This window comes from Vitis riparia, chromosome 18, assembly GCF_004353265.1.
Source record: "Vitis riparia cultivar Riparia Gloire de Montpellier isolate 1030 chromosome 18, EGFV_Vit.rip_1.0, whole genome shotgun sequence".
Taxonomy (NCBI): Eukaryota; Viridiplantae; Streptophyta; class Magnoliopsida; order Vitales; family Vitaceae; genus Vitis; species Vitis riparia.
In genome coordinates, this window is record NC_048448.1 from 5964334 (window position 1) to 5983928 (window position 19595).

General features: G+C 36.3%; 3 protein-coding genes across 3 annotated transcripts; 2 read left to right on the plus strand and 1 right to left on the minus strand.

Annotated features, from left to right (window-relative positions):
* Nucleotides 1-942: 942 nt before the first annotated feature.
* Nucleotides 943-10633, plus strand: LOC117907903 (double-stranded RNA-binding protein 1-like). The gene is made up of 3 exons (XM_034821584.1): nt 943-1277; nt 3200-3462; nt 9378-10633. The coding sequence occupies exons 1-3, from the start codon at nt 1253-1255 to the stop codon at nt 10290-10292; spliced, it is 1203 nt and encodes a 400-aa protein (XP_034677475.1). The 5' UTR covers nt 943-1252; the 3' UTR covers nt 10293-10633.
* A 994-nt stretch (nt 10634-11627) lies between these two features.
* Nucleotides 11628-16914, plus strand: LOC117906748 (geranylgeranyl transferase type-2 subunit alpha 1). Its single transcript, XM_034819921.1, has 8 exons — nt 11628-11815; nt 11952-12114; nt 12494-12654; nt 12734-12838; nt 13800-14603; nt 14701-14890; nt 15440-15626; nt 16332-16914. The coding sequence occupies exons 1-8, from the start codon at nt 11700-11702 to the stop codon at nt 16718-16720; spliced, it is 2115 nt and encodes a 704-aa protein (XP_034675812.1). The 5' UTR covers nt 11628-11699; the 3' UTR covers nt 16721-16914.
* Nucleotides 16915-18574: 1660 nt separating this feature from the next.
* Nucleotides 18575-19409, minus strand: LOC117906750. The gene has a single exon (XM_034819922.1). It carries the CDS (start codon nt 19323-19325, stop codon nt 18675-18677), a length of 651 nt encoding a protein of 216 aa, XP_034675813.1. The 5' UTR covers nt 19326-19409; the 3' UTR covers nt 18575-18674.
* Between the last annotated feature and the right edge of the window lie 186 nt (nt 19410-19595).

Below are 19595 nucleotides of genomic sequence, written 5' to 3' on the forward strand. Positions count from 1 at the left end.
GGGTCAAAGCTCGAAAAAATGTTATATAAAAATATCATGTTTTTGGTTTTTAAAAACAAAAAATAGAAAGCAGTTTTCTGGTTGCATAATATCTTTATGCTTTTTGTTTTAAATAATATAAAATTATTATTGAAAATAGTTGCCAAAAGGTGCTTTAAAAACTGTTTTATAATTGTTTTAAAAAACAGTTTTATGTTATTTATAACAAAGTAATAGGAAAATATGTTTAACAATTAAATACCGAATTTTGTTTTCAAAAATAGAAAACAAGATATTTTAAAATAACATACTTTATTTATTTTTTACTTATGTTTTGAGAGTTATCTCAAAAAATAATTATATAAACATGTAAAAATGATTAAAAATAAAACACTATATATAAAATGTGTCTTTTAAACATATTAAAAAAAAAATATTAAAATTAAGTTAAAAACATTTAAGGTTTCAAATAAACTTTTGTTTTGAAAAACTATTTATAAAAATCATTTTCCATAATTATTTTCAAAAATAGTTATCATACAAGATTTTTATCATTTATTTATTTTTATAAAATTTTCATTTAAGGTAACGTATGGTTCCTGAAAAATAATAAGGGAAAAAAAAGTTACAAAATGATTTTCTCATATTTGATTTTATTATGAAAAATATGAAAAGAAAGTAAAATATAATAAAAATTATTAGAAAAATTATATATTTTTAAAATTTGTAATATTTATAAAGTAGAGTTAAATAAGTAAAGAAAAGTTTGAACCTAAAAAAAAAACCTTATTAACTTTATTTATTTTTAATTTTTTTTTTATTTCATTTTACTTATTCTTTTTCTATATTTTATTTTATTTTCTAAAGAATTGAGAAAATTACCATTTTATTAACACTGGGTTGGAGGCTTGCATCCAGGAACAGAGTTTCATTGAGCCATAAAAACCCCTGGGTTTCGAGGTACATGGCCCAGTAAAAGATGAGAGCGTGCGGCTGTGATTCCCCACCTCCATCGTGGCTGGTGGTGGTGAGATCTTCCATCAAAATACAGCCAAAACAATTCCCCACTACTACTTCCACTGCTGGACTCTTCCGCTTCTGAGCTTCCAGATTACTGTTTCCATTCATATAAAAAATCTCTCGTCTTTTGGTTTATTGAAACGCTTCTTCTCAATCCACAGCGTATTGAGCGGAGTGGCGATTTCCCACCGATTCATTTTCTCTCGCCATTTCTCTGCAACCAAACAGCATCCTTTCAGTACAACCGCCAAAAATGTCCAGCAATGATGGTTTCGCAGGTTTCGCTTTTCTCTTTTCTTTTTTTCTTTTTCACCTGTACCTTGTAATGTGATTTTTTTATTATTATTTTTGTTAATGGCATTCAGAACGGCCTGTTCATCCCCTAATTTTATTGTATTTTTTGCATTCGTTGTTTTCAAGCATCGGGATTGGATTGTTTGGTGGAATGGAAAGAGCTCGGTTTGGTTGGAGAGGAAATGTGAGAAAAGAGAAGGGAATTTTGAAATTTGGATTTCTTTTTCTCTACCTGAGTACTAGTAGAGCGAAATTTCTACTCAGTTGAGCCCAATTCAGCCTTTTGGCTTAGTTTGAAATGTGTTTTTTTTTCTAATAAAATTAATTTCTTCATATTGAACGGGGTTCAGAATCTCATTTTCCTTTGTCTCCATTGCCCTCTAACCAATCGAAGGATTCATTTCTTTTTATGCTCTGCCTTAGTTTTCTCCCTGTGCGTATTGAATGCCTATTTCGTAATGATCTATTTGTCTATCTCTTCTTTCATAACATTTCTATGCCTCTGAACTGAACTGAACGATTCCGTAGAATTCTTGAATACCTTTCACAGTTGGATTAATCACTTCCTATTTCCTTCTATCAAAGAAAAGCCATTTATTTTTCCTATCTAAGAAAAAGATGCTAAAATAGAAAGGAAAGTTGTTCTTAAACTTTTGTACAGGGTTATTATACGAAATTTTCCACCAATACCTTAATAACCCTAAATCTGCCACAATTTTTTATGCATGATCACTATTATTGACAATGGGAAATCCATCCTAACAGCAAAGCATCTATCCCAACTGTCAACAAAGAAAACACTGGTTGACCTAAATAGGGGAAGGCTCAAACGGGGACTTTTGGTTTATTGCCAAAGGGTAGGAGCCTCTAAGCTCAACGTGGAGGGGATGAGTCATTGTTACATTTGTTTTCTTAGCTAGTTAACTTCAATCCATTGCATCACAAGGAATCGTGGTTTGCTCATCGGGTGGAAGTTTCAGTGTTTCACAAAACACCTGCATAGGATACAGGTAGAAATTACCTGTTTCCAACAAGTTAGAGTGGCTTGTATTTCTAGTGAAGTGCTTTTCACATGTATTCTATCTTGGTTGTCTATACTCAGATTTGTAAATTAGTTCAGTATGTTGATTGGGTTCTCTCGAAATGCATGAGTAAATTTTACACGATCTATATCTACATGTTAAGGGTGTTCCAAATTTGAATTGCCTCATTTTATTTTCTATAGTATTTTGTGCAACTCTGCAAAGGTAACAGAGGGGGTCATTACTTGAAGATGGTAGCTATCATCACAAGTGATAGTGCAAACTCGAGATGATCGCACTTAAGAAATTTTAAAGTCGATCCTAATCCACTGCATCTAGTGATGGAATCAGCTCATCATTAATGGCTCTGTTATAATTGATGATTTTGTAGTTTTCTATACTCTGCTAATCACAATGAGTCACTGAGTACCCTTGCGACAACTAGATAGTGTTGTGGTTCCTTTCCTTTGGCACCACAACTCTTGATATTTAGACAATAATTCAGATCATTTCGGTTGATGAATCTAGTCCCTAAAGAATTTTGGGCAATGTTCAAAATCTACAGCAATGAAGGGAGAAGTAGCAACATTCATTACCTGTAGAAAATTGGTTGCCTCAATCTGCAATGAAGGTTCTGAAAACTCCAACTACTAATTTAAATTAGATGATCTACAGGAAATGATAAGTTTCAATGTTATGCAATTATAAATCTATTTTTGGATTTTTCTTTTTCAACTCAAATTAGGAGTCAACCTCATTAAATCCCTTATTTGTATGGATAACTGAGATATTTACTAAAATTTTCATTTAAGTTGAGATTATTTTTTGATGATTCATTTACTCATATTTATTTACATTATCTCATATGTATTTACATATGTCAGGTGTTTCAAATTGCTATGTATTCAAAAGCCGATTACAAGAGTATGCACAAAAAGTGGGACTTCCGACACCTTTATACGATACCATCAAGGAAGGTCCTCCCCATGTGCCTTCCTTTAAGTCCACAGTGATAGTGAATGATGTCAGGTATGATTCTCTACCTGGATTTTCCAATCGCAAGGCAGCAGAGCAGTCAGCTGCTGAAGTTGCTCTTGTGGAATTAGCTAAATCTGGGAACATGAAGGAATGCATTTCTCAACCTGTGGTGAGTTCATTTTGTCTTTTAGAGAATGTTGTTGAACTTTCATTTATTGTTAGTCTTTTAAAGACCTGTGGTTGAACTTTCTTTTGTGGTTAGTTTTGACACCTTTCACTTCCATTTGATGTTGTTGTAATTTGTTTATCATAGTACTGTAGTTTTTACGTATTCGATTTCTTTTCAGATATTATTATATTAGAAGCTCAACTTTTCTTTTCTCCCACCCACCAGCCAGCCCATGCCTACCTCCACCCCCAATTTTCTCTCTGTGAACACATTATTATTATCATTTTTATAAGGTCTTGTTTCCCATGAATATTAGATATCTATCCTATCAAAAAAAAAAAAAAATTATTAGATGTCTGCTTATGTGAGAACAAGACCCCCTTTTTTTTTGAATTTTTTTTTTTTTAAAGTCAGGGCAATCCCCCTCACATGTATGAAGAAGATATAGAAAAGAGGAAGTTGAAAGCAAACACAAATGACACAAGCTGTGAACTAGATCACATGATCTCGGTTATCACTTGTGATTCCTCTTCTAACTTTCAGTCCACTTAAAAACAAACAACCTTTTTTTCCTCCTTTTCTCCTTTGTGTTTATCCATAACCCTTATCAAGATACTAGCATACCTCCCTTTCCATCACCTAATGTTGTTGAAGTGTGTGAGCTTCCATATTGATTCCTTTCGGATCCAGGAAAGGTTTATTGGAAGAAGTGCTGTTTAGCAATCATCACCTCACATGAACTCCTCTAACACAACATATGTGGTCTTAATGTTTCTAGAAAGAATTCAAATGGATTTTGAGATCTGATTCTTCTTTTTTCATGACTTTTGAGGGCAATAAAACAACATTAATGGTGATTTGTAGAAAACTGTGTGAACATGTTTTGAACACACGACACACCACAGTTGATCAGAGGTTTTTTTATCAAGTAGTAATGGTAGTTGGACATGTGATGCACCTCAATTAGGGTTGCAATTTAGGCAGCTTAGAAGGCTAACCTTATGTCAAACCCACGATCAGCATGTCCAACCAATGCCAAATCCAACTTGAGGTTGGGTTGGGAATTACTAACCCACACTAGGCGTGTGGGCAACATGATTTTCCACGGGTTCTCCGCGGGTTATTAAATAAAATAATTGTTTTAAAGTCAAAGCTATTCAAATCATATTACAAAATAAAAGGCTAAAGGTTAAATGTCTCAAAATCTTAAAATATGTCCATTTGTTATTGATTTTACATAAAGACAACTCAAAAACTCAAATTTCAACATTCTAAAATACTTTAACAATTAAACAAAAAAGATAAACCCATTACTCTGATATAATTAAAAATGATAAACCCTAGCCAAGATAATAAAAAAGTAAGAAATGTTAAGGTTTATTCCTTGTCCTTTTTATATTTTTCATATTTTAAATAAATTTACTGGAATATAATTTAAAAATAATAAATAAATAATAATGTGTAAGTTTGGGTTTTGGCGGATTGCCCAAACCTTCAACCCACGCCAAACCTAATATTTTCAGGGTGATATTTTTCTAGCCCAAGCCCACTGTTATCAAAGGCAATCGTCTGGGTCGCCTAGCCATCAGGCTAGGCTGGGTAGATAAAAGTCGCCTTTTGAAGACCTAGGCAAGGCAATTTAAAGAGGCAATGCCTAAGCAATCGCCTTGGGATAAGACACAAAGCATAGAGGCGGGGTCGCCTTTGACCATGAATTAAGATTAAACATACTTAGATTATAATTTCATTCAATCTAACATTGGATTAAACAAAGTATAAGATAAAATATTATATTATCAATCATAGAGATAATAAGATGAAGGGTTATCAATCTAGTCTTGATGGAAGTAATGACAATTTTAATTTCAATAATGACTATGATGATGATGCCTAAAGCTTCTCTAGAATGTTCAATTTCTTATTTTGTTTTTTAGATGTTTGAAAACACTTTCAATAATTATTACTATTTTGTTAATTTTATAAGACATCGTGAGCGATGAAAAATTAATAGTGTTGATTGTTCAAGACAATACTTATATTGGTTGAATATCGAATAGGTAAATATATGTATATTTTTTATCGCCTTACTATAGTTAGGCTATTGCCTTGTTTTTCGCCTTTCACCTTAGGCTAAAAGGAGTCTTATCGCCTTGATATTGCCTTTTGCATTTGACAACACTGTCCAAGCTTGACCCAAACCTATTCAAATCTTGCCCACACCAACCCAAACCATGGGTTGGGCAGGTTGGACCTATCCAAGTTGCAGCCCTAACGACAATGTTTCCTATTATATTGGATACTATATTGCTTATTTAAGAATAATTTTTCATATCAAAAGAGTGATTAAGCATCTTGGCTTGACGAGTGCTGTTTGAAGGTTGTTGCATTCCTGGTTGAAATTGGTTGTGATTACACCTTGAACATGGAATCTCTCATATCCCAATCTCAACCCCTTGTTTGAAGCTTGTTGCATTCCAGGTTAAAATTTACCCTCATTGCACTTTGAACTTGGAATCTCCCATATCACTATCCTACCCCTTTCGCTTGAGCTAGTTACTAGTTTATTACCACTATTTTGTCTTCTTAAAAGTTGTTCTCTTGCTTCTAATTATTCTTTTATTATCCTATATTTACTATTCTGATAATTAATCTTTTTGATTTCATTTTGATTCCACTCATCCATTATTTGTTTTTTATTCTATAAAATGGAGCTTGTGGCTATATTTTTTTTTTAATAAGTAAAAATTAAGTATATTAATCAAAAAGAGGAAACACCAAAAGCCAGTGCCCTCGAAGTATACACACCGCCTTCCCTTACTAGGAGCCTATTCAGTCTAAAAAACTTACAAGAGAAAAAGGGCTTGCTACTAAGGAAACCTTGACCCAAGACCAAAGATTACATACAAAAGAATATTTCAATCTTTGAAGCGAGAGCTCCTCATTCCCAAAAGCTAGTCTATTCCTCTCTTTCCAGACTGACCAAAATATACATAAAGGAGCCATTTGCCAAGCCTTGTTGCGCCTTTTCCCCACAAACAGTCCATCCATCCAAGAAGGGTTTCCTTCACTGTACACGAAAGAGTTTAAGACACACTAAAAAGGGAGAAAAGAAGATTCCACAAGACCCGCGTCTTAACACAATGAAGTAAGAGGTGATCCACCGTTTTTGCTTCAGATAGACAAAGAAAGCACCTGTTTGCCAAAGAGAACCCCCTCCTTTGAAGTTGCTCCAAAGTTAAGACTTTACCCTAGGAAGCCTCCTAAGCAAAGAAAGCTGCCTTTGGAGGCACTCTTACCCTTCAAATACTTTCGCTAGGGAACATAGAAGAACCCCCACGCTCCAAAATAGAATAAAGAGACTTAACTGAGAAAGCGCCATCATTTGAAGCTGTCCAGATCACTCTATCTTCCTCCTCCCTTTGTACCTGGAAGGCATGGATCTTTTGCAACAAAAGCTCCACCAATTCGATCTCCCAATCATTAAACGCCCTTGCAAAAAGAGGAGTCCAACCATCCCCATCACCAATGGGGTTCCAAACCTCCGAAACCCAAGCATTCTTAGACAAGGAGATGGAGAAAAGAGAGGAGAAGGACTCACAAAGTGGCTCATCTCCACACCACTTGTCCGTCCAAAATCTCACTCTTTGCCCACTACCCACACGGTAAGCTAACCTACCATCTAAAAACAACCACTTCTTCCTGATTGCTTTCCAAAGCCCAACACCGTTTCTCCCATTTACTTCCCGAGTACGCCATCCCCCCTCCTCTTCGCCATACTTGAGACTATTTACACGCCTCCAAAATGCCTCTCTTTCATTAGCATACCGCCAATTTATATCTTTTAGAAAACATTGTCCTTGTTCCTATATATGGTGTATTTTGTCTATTTTCTAGGAATATAATAGCATCATGCATGGTGTTTGTCTTCTCATGCTGAGGTAAATGTCTTTGCTTATTGATTTCTATGGTCCATTCATGTGTGGTTGTGGACGCTTCTGGTTGTAACATGAACACATGTTTTTAGGTAGTTTGTAATTGTTTATTGATAGTTCATTTGCAAAGGGTCAGAGGCCTTCAATTTGTATAAATAGGGTTTATGCAGTTGTTTAGGAGACAATACATGTTTTTTTGCGTCTTGTTAAAAGGAAAAATCCCCCATTTTTACAAACCCTTATTCGACAGTCAACAAAAATGAGTGAAAGCATAAACATTAGGTAAATTGTCAATTCATATCATTTACCTTACCCTAGGAAAACTTAATACTATTCCCTCTTTTCACTAAACCGGCACTTACAGATTTCATGAACATCAGATCTGGATCATCAAGAGACTACTTCCCACTCTTTTGTTCTTTCTCCTTACTTTCAGTAAACAAAATCAGGATTTTGGAGTTACTTGACACTTCAGAATAATTTGGAATTTGGAAATAAACTTGGAAAATGTTGGGAATAGTTCAGGAAGTTGGGGTGGTGATGATTTGCTTGGGTTGGGATGGGGAGTAGGCTTTGGTTTGGTTTGATTGTGGAGGTGCTATTCAGGGATGGTGTTTGTTTTGTTTGGTATTGTTGAATAGTATTCTGTGAAAGAAAACGTAGCATGTTGCATTTGGGTTGAGATACAAGTGAATGACTTTTTACTTGGTTGATTTGGTTCTACGTTGGCAAAAAATTTTGTTTATGTATAAAATGTTTATGCTTTTAAGAAGGTTTTAAAATTCAAAGCAATTGCTCCAATGTTTGCTATCATTCTATTATTCCTTTATACTTTATTCCTTACTTCAGAAGTTCCTATTGGCCACTGATCATCCCAGCCTATATAATTAAAACCCTCTATACAACTCTACCCATTGTGCTTTTATTTTTATTTTTATTCCAAATCACTTCTATTCTAAAGGCAGAAAAATAGTTTGTGAAACATTCAGAGTATTTACAAAAAACTTTTGCCGCATTCATCATGTGAAATGAGGTTGATAAGTAGGCAAAGTTGATATGAGGGCCTTAATCCTCAAACAAGAGGTGTTCTTTCATATAGCAAGTTCCTTCTCAAATTCTATCAGATAAGGGGAGGAAAAAATTAACAATACAGAAGGATTGGCCAATTGGTTTTTCATTTTTATTTTAGTTGTCTAGAAATTCTTATGACGGTGCTTGTTTATTGTACAATGCCTCTAGTTCAACTCTTAGAGTGCCAAGAGGCCTTCTTGCTTTTGCATGGAACAGCCTTTACCCCCACCTAAACACATTCGCACATCTGCAGAATATAGTTGAGAGATACCTTTATGCTGCTGTGCTGTGTTGTTCAACTCTTTTGCAGCTTTCTTTTGTTTTTCCACATTCTTGTTTTCTTCCTTATGTTTTCCTCCTTTCCTCTGATGTTTTTTTTCTTCTAGCAGTTCCATAGATGATATAAATGTGTAAGGTGGTGTGCAAATATGTGTTATACATGTGTGGATCTTCATTTGGAACTCACTTTGGAAACAAAGAGTCGGAAATTTTTATCATACACCTGAACACAGATATATACTATAGAAAATGAAATGGCATGACTCAAATGGTGGAAAATGCATTTTTTTTCCTAGATCATTTTCCTGAAAGTTATCTTGATATTCATGACTGATATAATTCATATATTGCATTACTAGCTAGACGGTATGTGATCGCTTCCATCATCACCAACTTACAGGTCTATCCAACAGAATTGTACTCCTTTTAGTGGAGTCCATTTTTTATTTAGATATGGTGTCTCTTTTTATGAATATGATGTTTTTCGAATTGCAATCATACCCACTAGTATTGCTTGTTGCTTAATGAAAATATTCTTAGTTATTGTTATTGTATATTTTTCGTTTCTTATTTGTAGCCACATGCAGTTTTTAGTTGATTTATATCTGACTTCTGTTTTGGCGTGTGTTTCAGCATGAAACAGGCTTATGCAAAAACCTGCTCCAAGAATATGCACAGAAGATGAACTATGCAATTCCAATGTATGTATGCCAGAAAGATGAATCACCAGGTAGAGCAGCCTCTTTTTCTTGTACAGTTGAGATTGGGGGGATTCGTTATATTGGAGCTGCAGCAAGAACAAAGAAAGAAGCAGAGATCAAAGCTGCTAGAACTGCTCTCTTAGCAATCCAGGCAAATACAGATGGAGTTGGTGAGAAATCAATTGGCAACACTCAGTTGACAGTAATACCGGGCAAAAAGAAGGGACCAGAGTCAGGTAATCTTGATGAGCCTGCAAAAGCTCTCAAACCAAAGAAAGCTCGTTTCAAAACCAAGGGGCTTAGGAAGAAATTCCCTGGAAACAAGGTAGGCAATGATCAAGTTGAAGATACAAGGGGTATGGAGGTTGATATAGATAATCAGGTGGGATCAGAACTGCTTCAGACTGATGCATCTATGGTCCAAGTAGCTGAATCTGGACTGTTGTCCATGGAATCAAAGGAGAATGTTGAAGGGGAGAAATCAATTGTAAACCAAAATGGGGGGGACAAAACTGTTGCTGAAGGTGACCCAATTCCTGATATCATTGGTAATTGTCAAAATGGGCAAGCAACAGCTTCAGACATAAAAAAAACCGACCATAAAGCACCTCCTGAGCTGGGAATCTCTTCCATGTCCCCTGCAGAAGTTTTAGTCACTGTGGCCATGGAGGTGAACAAGGTTTCTGAAGCTGGACTGGTGGATTCCGCGATAATGAACAGTCCCAACGAGGATCAGACAGAGGCTGCAAGTGCCGCAAAGGATTTCAAGCAAATGGGTGCAAATGAAGACGATTTCAAGAGCAACGGAGCAAGCGCCCTGGGCATTGTGGCCTCAAATCTAGGGTGAATCAGGGGGGATTTTGATAGATTTGATTTGTTCTACAGTTTAGGAAAATTACATAAAAAAAAGGGGAGATGTTCTCTTAGAAGTATTGGGTCAGGGACATCTTAAAATTTTCAAAATTAATTTGGAGGGCGTGGGTGCAGGCCGCTCATTCTGAGGCTACACCTGATACAGGGTGCCCTTTTTGTTTGCTAGGCAGGGCTTATGCTTGGATAATATATACACAAATATTAGCATAATTGGAGCAGGGGGATCATATAACAGGTTCTTTTGATGTGGAGTTTGAGAGGCTTGCGTTTGAACTCGTGATTTTCAAATATGAAGAGACTTTGAGTTTATTTCTATTTGAGCTCTCGCATTCTTACCTCTAGTTTTTCTGTACTGACGCCCAAATATGATGTGTTTGTCACAAGTTCCTTTTTTGTTTTTCCCTTAAAGTGAACATGCTGTTATGAAAAGGAATTACGGGTCCCGTCTAGAATCAAATATTCAATCATGAATGCTTCTTCAAATAAGAACAAAATTAAATTATATTAGTGCCATGTTCAAGAGAAACTAAGGTTTCAAAATGTTATAGATGGCACAAATCAAGTGAAATAATACTTCAAAAAATTTCAAATATTCCTAAAATACCCAAAATATTTCTGCAATCCTTCTTTCGTTTCTTGCTACCCATCTTTCCCTTTCATTCTCTTCAAATTTTTATGAAACTTCCTCACCAGTAATCGAAGAACTAATATTCATAAAATAATTTTGAGATATTGTACAATCTCATCCAAATCACTGCAAGCTTGTCATGTAATAAGATTAATGACATTAATTTATAATTTTTTGAGTTTATTTTAATAATATAAATATTTATATATTTTTTTTAATGCAAGTTTTTGGTTTATTATAATATTTTTTGGTTTTGTAATGAAGGTCTTTTTTAGTAATTTATTAATACTAAAAATATTTTTGTATTTATACGACGTATTATTAAAAACGCTATTAGAATAACTTTTTCCGATTTTCATAAAACCACTTTTCATAGAAGTGCCGTAAAAGAAAACATAGAAGTCTGGTTTTGAATCTTAAACTTACGTATTTTCAAGTTAGGAGGCTTAAGAATGGGATCTAAAAAATCTTTGATCGGTTTAGATGTAATAGGCAGACAGATGTACCTACCTCACACTTTGGGCACATATAAGATGGATGCCACACTTTTTTGAGTTTTTCACTTTCACTGCTTTACCACGTAGCCACCCATGCGTTCCAGCGGAGGGAAGGCCAAAACGGTGCGTTTCGGGGGCGATACTATGGTTCGAAATTACAAATATAAAGAGAGGCGTCGTGCGGTCTAAGGTGTTGGTTTAGTTGGCGAGTTTGTTCCTTGTCGCACAGTCACACTTGGTTTCTCTCTCGAGGAAAATGCACGGACGACCTCGCAAAGCCCCGAAACCCGAAGACACAGCAGCTTCAGCGGCCAAAGCTGAAAAGCTACGCGCTCTTCAATCTCAGCTCCTTCACAATCATCACAATCAGATGTATACATTTTCTTTCTTTCCATTTCAGTTCTTGTTTTCTCTTGTTTTCTTTCCCAATCCCTTGATCCAAACACTCTTCTATTTACACTCCTTTTTGTTTGTTTATTTTTTATTTTTTTATTTAAAATTCTTTTAGATATACGAAGGAAGCCCTAGAGATCTCCGCCAAGCTACTTGAAGCCAATCCCGAATCATACACAGCTTGGAATTATAGGAAGCTCGCTGTTGAACATAATCTGAGTCAGTCCGAGTCTGATCCGGATACAGTAAAATCAATTTTCAGCGAGGAACTTAGAGTCGTACGTTCCTTTCAGTTCTCTAATAGGGAAAGCATCTGATTTTTATGTTTTTATCTTTTCCTTCTTTCTCCTCATCGTGTTTGGTTTCTGAGAAAATTTAGAAAAGGAAAGGCAATTAAAGCAAAATTGAAGATGAGATTCCAATTTTGGTTATGGTTTTTTGACCTTATCATCATGGCAGGCAACCAGAAGCAATGCTCTGGTTGGCTGTTGACAAAAGGTTAGGAAAGGAAGGAAGTGAATGACGCTTAAAATCGAAATAAAATGAAGCCTATTATTTTTATTTCTTATTCTGATTTTATTTTCCCTATTTTTTTTGGCCACGGAATGTTTTGGAGTTTGAGAATGTATTTTGAATTCAGTGAATGCATTCATGTAGGTAGAGAGCTCATTGAAGCAGAATTTTAAGTCTTATGGAGCGTGGCACCATCGTAAATGGGTTCTGAGCAAGGGGCATTCATCAGTAGATCATGAATTGCAGCTACTGGATCGGTTTCAGAGGGCTGATTCTCGGAATTTCCATGCCTGGAATTATCGTCGGTGATGACCTCTTTTGCCTTTATATATATATATATAATGGAGGAATGCATTTTTTAAGTCGTGTTGTTCATTGTTTCAGATTTATTGCGGCCTTGAAGGGCATACCTGATGAGGAGGAGTTGAAGTATACAACCAAATTAATAGAGACAAATTTCAGCAATTATTCTGCATGGCACAATCGTAGGTACATGATATTTTTAATATTTTGTTTTAATCTTTTTATATTTGATTTTGGTTACCTGTAGTTGGATATGATGAGCAACTAAAATTCCATCCATCTTAATTTATTGGTGAATTTATGAAAAGTAGTCTTCTTATATTTGTTAACTTGGGATTATGGATTATGAACATTAAAAACATTTTTCCTTCAATATTTAGAGAAACTTTTATTGGTTTGCTCATGGTTTCTGAAATCCGAAATCATTTTTTGCATACTGCTGTAGTGATGGTATGACTAAATAGCTCTATTGTCTTTGCCAGATTAAAGTTATTTTTCATGCATGTTGCTCTTCTGAGGGTATGAGTTGAACAAATGGTTGTGTTGTTTGTACTATCGATGGTTACTTTGATCCATGACTTAAGCCCTCAAGAAACATTTTGGAAGAATCAAGAGATAGCTTGAAATGATAATAAATTATGGATGTGCTTGCCACTCATTTTATTGTGTTATGATAAGACCATTGACTTTATATAATTTGATTATAGAATTGAGAGTGTGCATGCACTTGCATGTGGAAATGCCATATCCTCATGTGCATTTATATCTGTAATACTGTCTGATTCAGTACTTAAGTAATTGTACATTTATCTTGTGGCTGAATATGGTATTGAGTTGCTATGATCATATAACAATATGTTTAATGTCCCCAGTTGTGGGCAACAATATCATACAATTCAAAATCGCATTTATTTGATCTTCCATTTGCATCTGCTTTAGGAGTAGACAATAAAATGTATGTCCCCCTCTATTTCGCAGTGGCTGCTTTTATTTCTTTCACTCAAACTCTTCTGATATTATGTGACGGCATTTAAAACCTCCAAACATATTTCGGTTGTTTTGGTTACATGTTTTGCTTTATGATGTATATATCCCCCTTTCTGGACACATTACTTTCAAGACTTATCTTATTAAGGGATTTGTGCAGTGTGCTTTTGTCCCATTTGCTGCAAAACAAGGTCAAAGGGTTTTTCCCAAAGGAAAAGGTTTTGGTAGAAGAGTATGAATTTGTACATCAAGCTCTTTTCACTGATCCAGATGATCAAAGTGGTTGGTTTTATCATCTTTGGCTTCTTGATCAAACGGTTAAACCAGAAACTCCTCTGCTGGTTTCTACTTGGCCTGTTCATGGTTCTGATATCATTGTATCAGCAGAAGGCTGCCTGGATGGCCGTGCTTTGTCTCCATTCACAAGTTTCCATTCTGATGCAGGAACATTTCCTCTCATTCTTTACTTCAATGAAGCTGTTGAGGGTGTAAACTCATCTACTGTAACTGTTAAATCAGTGTTTACTGAAAATAAAGATCTTGTTTGGAAACCACTTGCAACAAGTAAGTCCTGTGCTGCCCAAGCATGGGTAACACATCTAAATGTTCCTGATGTAAAGCTCCATCCTTCAACAGCTTATCCCATAGAAGTTAATCTTGGAGATTCTCAGGGAATAGTTTCTTTGAGTGGTTCTCACTGTAGCCATCCTTCTCGGTTTGCATTTACAGTGTGTGTACAGCCTCTCAGTTCAAAACATGCTGAAAGGCAGAGTGTAGAGATGATTTTGTGGAGAGATGTAAATTTTCATTTTTATGATGCTCATGTCCAAGAATCAAGCCCAATTGCTTATTTTGATCGACTAAGCATTAAAAAGGACCGTGAGCCAGCAGCTTCTAAGTGGCATGCAAAGACTCTAGTTAATGAGATAGCCCTTGTTCGGCAACTGTTGTCAGAGATAGACTGGTAAACCTGATTTGTTTGATGGACAACTTAGAACTTTCATAATGTGCTATTTTCCTAAATGTGATGTCTTCTTGTTTCCTTTGTATTACTATTACAGTAAAATTGGAAAGCTTACTCTTGCAAGACTGCTGATGGCTCATGATGCAATGATGTCATACATGGCTCCACATTCTCACAAGAAGGTCCATTCTGAAGAAGTTCTACAACTATATAGTGACCTAATGGAGTTGGACCCAATGCATTCCCAATACTATAAGGAGGCACAAAGCTTAGTCTTATTGCAGCAGGTGACACTTTCTTCTCTTCATTATTATCTGTTTTTGAAGTCAGTGTTGAAGGTGGAGTTGCCTGGGCATGTGGTTTTCTTCAGCATTTGAGTTTACATAGAGACAGCTGTATTTTGGACCTTTACATCGGTTTATATAATTCTCTTTCATATCCAAAATGCAAATGCTGCCTTACTCAGGCCTTAAAATCTAATGGGGAAGAAAATTTATTTCACCCATTAACCTATTTCATGTCTTTGCTATTTCTAGAGGGTGTGCTATTACTAAGATTAATTTAATGGACTGATACAGAGTCCGTCAAACCCAATAAATATGCTTATTGATTTTATATTTATATCTTGTTGAAGAATTCCTGGTAAGAACAAATCATTGACTGCATGCCTAAAAATGGTAAGGAATTTCGTTCATGCACGTGGTATGTAACAGTTTTTTTTTAAGATCTCTCCTAACTTATGACATAATATAGAGTCAGCCTCAAACTTTTGTTCCAAGGTATAATATTGATTGCTTCATTCAGTGTAGAGTTCTGATATTTATCTGATTCCATAGGTGACATCCAATAGGGAATCCTTGCTGAAACACTGCTGCCACCATAGGGTCTCGACCTCTTCAAGTGTTGGTAATTCTGTCTGTTTACGACTAAATAATTTGTCTTTATCAAGGATCGGATGTGTTGAGCAATTATTGTGGGTCCAAATGCTTGACCTCAGCCACAATGAACTTCGATCAATTGATGGTAAACTACTATACTGCTGATATTATGAATCTTTTACACATTTAATTGGTGAGCTTTGATAGATTCCTTTGATCTAGATTGCCTGTATCTTTTCCTACATGTACATTTTTCCTTAACCTTTTTTTCTTTTTCTTTTCTTTTTTTTTTCACAAGAATTTTTGTCAGCAATTGTCATATTATTGAAAGGTTTCCAAAATGAAAGTATATATTAACCTTGTGTTTTAGATGCACATTCAGTTTGGTTTCTGAAAATCTCTATAAACTTTGTGTTTTGACTCTTATTTAAAGAGCTGTTCAAACTAAAATAGCATAATAAACAGTGAAAAGCATACTTGGATCCTATCACATTTTAACTAATTAATGGTTGCTCTTGCAAGCATTGTGTGCCCATCTGGAAAGTGGAAACTTGTAAGTAGACTTGGATTCTTAAATATATGAAACATGTACAAAATTTTAACAATCCTATAAATATGGGGGCTCCTTTTTCTGGTTTTTCAAATGTTGAAAAAGTATCAAAATAGAAATCACTTGAATAACATAACATCCAATATTGGTTGCTATCAGGTCATTACATGGGTTCTTCTAGTTGCGTGAAACTGGTTCAAGTCAAAACACTTGAGTGCTTCATTTAGCATCTTAGCCGTTACATTTCCATTATTATTGTATGGAAAGAAATTAAGTGCTGAGATTAGTGTTTTTGAACAGGATTGGAGGCTATGCAGCTTCTCTCTTTCCTGAACCTGAGTCATAATAAGCTTAGCAGTTTTACTGCTTTGGAGCCTTTGAGACTGCTGAAGTTATTAAAGGTGTTGGACATCTCATACAATGAGATAGGTGCCCACCCCGTTGACACAAGAAGGTATTTGTGTTCTTCTCCTTTGTCTCATACAGTAGGAAGTGATTGGAATTTCAATGAATTTGTACCTGACGATGCCAAAGTGACAAACTACTGGGAGGCTTTTGCGATTTTTAGAGGCTTCAATTTGACGCAATTGGATATTGTGGGGAATGCAATCACTGATGAAAAATTCAAGTCATTTCTGATTAAGGTTCTCCCTACACTAAAGTGGGTAGACGGTGAAGAATCGCATTAACCTTCAAATAATTTTTTTCTCCTTTATTTACATACATCTCTCTGTTTCTCAATACAGTTAGGCATACCATGTTTCTGCTGTTATCATAACTACTAAATTTATTGAAGAACCTTTTGCTTTGTTAAAGACATTATGTTCTCATGACACATTCATTTCCTAATTTTTTTGGATTGTGGCTTGAGTATTGGATTCAATTGCATTGCTTCTCTTTTATATATGAAAGCTTCTAATATTCTTTTACCATGTAAAACAAGAACAGACGGAAAAAATCTACTTGAAAATGTGAGCAATATTCATCGATGAATCAAGAAACTTAACATGGCCAGCTACTTGATAGCATTAACAGTGTAATGCCCAAGTAAAAACCTTTGATTTTCTAGGGTGAACATAAAGTCATGCTTCATTTGAGTTATGAATTCTGGCACTTTGCTGTCTGTTATCTGCAACAACTGTTGTTGAAGTTGCCTGGCATCAGCATTGGAATGTGATTTTTCCACTTGATAATAGTATCAACTTGCTGACTTGCAATCGTTTATAAAAATGTAGTAATTCTCATACTGAGGTAAGTGCTCTCCTTTATCATGGCTGGTTGGTTGTGGCAGTTTGATGGATTCAATGGTGAAGGAACGTTTTTCCAGAGAAATGCCACTGCTAAAAATTATTGGTTAATGGATGTAATTTTCAAAGATGTTATAAGGAGTGATTGATCAGGTAAATGCTACCCAAAATGCCTAGCACATGATTGAAGGCTCTTTCTAGGACAGAAATTCTCTTAAAAATTGGACCGCTAAATCGGCCAAACCATAGAACTGACTGATCTTGTAAATCTCACCTAAAATAACAAGCCTAGATATATCAGAGGAGGCGGAAGGCAGAGGTGATGAGGGTCTGATCTCAACTCTGGATGATTGGAAATAAAGAAATGGAGAGCTTTGATAGCTAATGGCGATGAAACCATTAGCTAATGCGTCTTTCCATAAGGCCACCTGCACATTTAGTATTTACACATAAAAATGTATCAGAGTGAGATAAACTTAGCTCAACTCGATTAAAACAGTAATAGTGACCAGGCTCTTTGCCAACTTACAACATCTAGAACCTTCTGTTTTGAATGGTAGATGCGGGGTGCTCACGAGGCTTAGATTTCAAATATTGCGGCAACTCTCAATTGTCTGCTTGAATTTTCTCTGGCCAAGGCGGGTACCCCGTGTTAACTGTTAATAAATGGTGTGGAAAATAAATAGAGTAAATTGGGTGAGGATCACGGCAGATGTGGTAGGTTACTTTTGAGAATGTTGCGTTTCTGACTATGATCATTTGGGTCGTAATGTGTATTGGCAAGGACATAACCTTGCTCATCAAATAATTTCTCATTGAAAAATATAAGGTTGTCCCATGAGTCTTCCTTTGATTTTAATACTTCTAACTGATCGGGTCTTGGAGAATGAAGACTATGATCAGCGTGTGGAACGCGGCGGATGGAACTTGTTGCTTGGAGGAGGTGACCGTCAACGCGCTTTTATCACTTGGGGTTGCGTTGAATGGAAAACTAGAATACTTGAATTATTAAGCATTGCTCGTCAATCAAACTTGGTTTATGTTTCTGGTAATTTCTTGGAGTTCACCAATTCATTTTGGAGGGATGACTAACTTCTCATCTCCTTCATCTTCAAAAATTTCTAATAATCTTGGGAATGAGCTTTTCAATAACTCTTTGGTTCCTCAAAAACCTTTACGGGGATGGATATAAGAATTCTTAAAAAATGCTCCGACTATTTTGATAAATACATCATCCCCAAATCCCTGTGAGCTTATTTGAAATTTGAAAATACGTGTGTAGCCAAGAATGAGTAATGGACATGGAAAAAACTTGACTTCATTTGTGGTTAGGACTAAGAACATGAAATGAAAAGGCAAGAACAGTAACATAGGAGAGGAGCAAAGTGGAGCAAAGTCAACGGGAGGTCAAGCGGTCCAAGGCATCTCGAGCGAGGGCGGAGTTGGGTTGGATCGTAATGGCCTCCTGATACGCCTTTGTGGCCTCCTCCTTCATCTCCTTCATCTCATAACACTCCCCCAGCAAGCAATACGCCTTGTCCTTCTCACTACCCACCCTCACCGCTTCCACCAGGTCTGCCACCGCCGAATCCACTCGCCCCACTTTATCCAACCCAATCTTCAACTGTGCCCGCTTGATCAGCGCGTCGCCTCGCTCCTCATCCGTGAGGGACTTGACGGCCAGTGGGGAGAGGGCGGCGTCCAGGGAGTCCAGCGCGGAGAGCCTGAAGCCCTGGAGGTCGAGAGCTAGGGCTTTGAGGATGTGAGCCGCGGCGTCTTTGGGATTGAGGGAGAGTGCCTTGTCGGCTTCCTCTGCGGCAGTTTTGGCGAGGGAGATCACGTCGGAGTGAGGAGTGTTGGGGGATCTGGCTTGCGCAAGGCGCTGAGCCCCGAGGACGAAGTGGCGCTTGGCTTCGAGATTGGTTTTGTTGTACCATAAGCTGAGCTTAGCTAGGGCTTTTCCGGGAATATCGTTCATATAAAGAAACAACAATACAGTGAACAAAATCATCCCCACTTGAATCGCGATGTCATTCACCATCTCCATCTTTCTTTCTTTCTTCCCACCCTGTCTCTCTGATTCCCTCTAAGAAGATTTAGAGGCCAACTGGGTTATCATCAAATATATGAAGAAATCGTGAGTTTTGTCGACCCACTTGACCCTAAAATTGGTCAAAATTAAGCGGCCCACGCGCGCACTACATCCTCAATCAAACAGAGGCTGTAGCCTCTGGCAGCTGGGTCCCCAAATTTTTTAGTGCAAATGTCCTTCTAACCTTTCTCATCTCTTTGCTGTCTCTTTCCACCTTATTTCAAG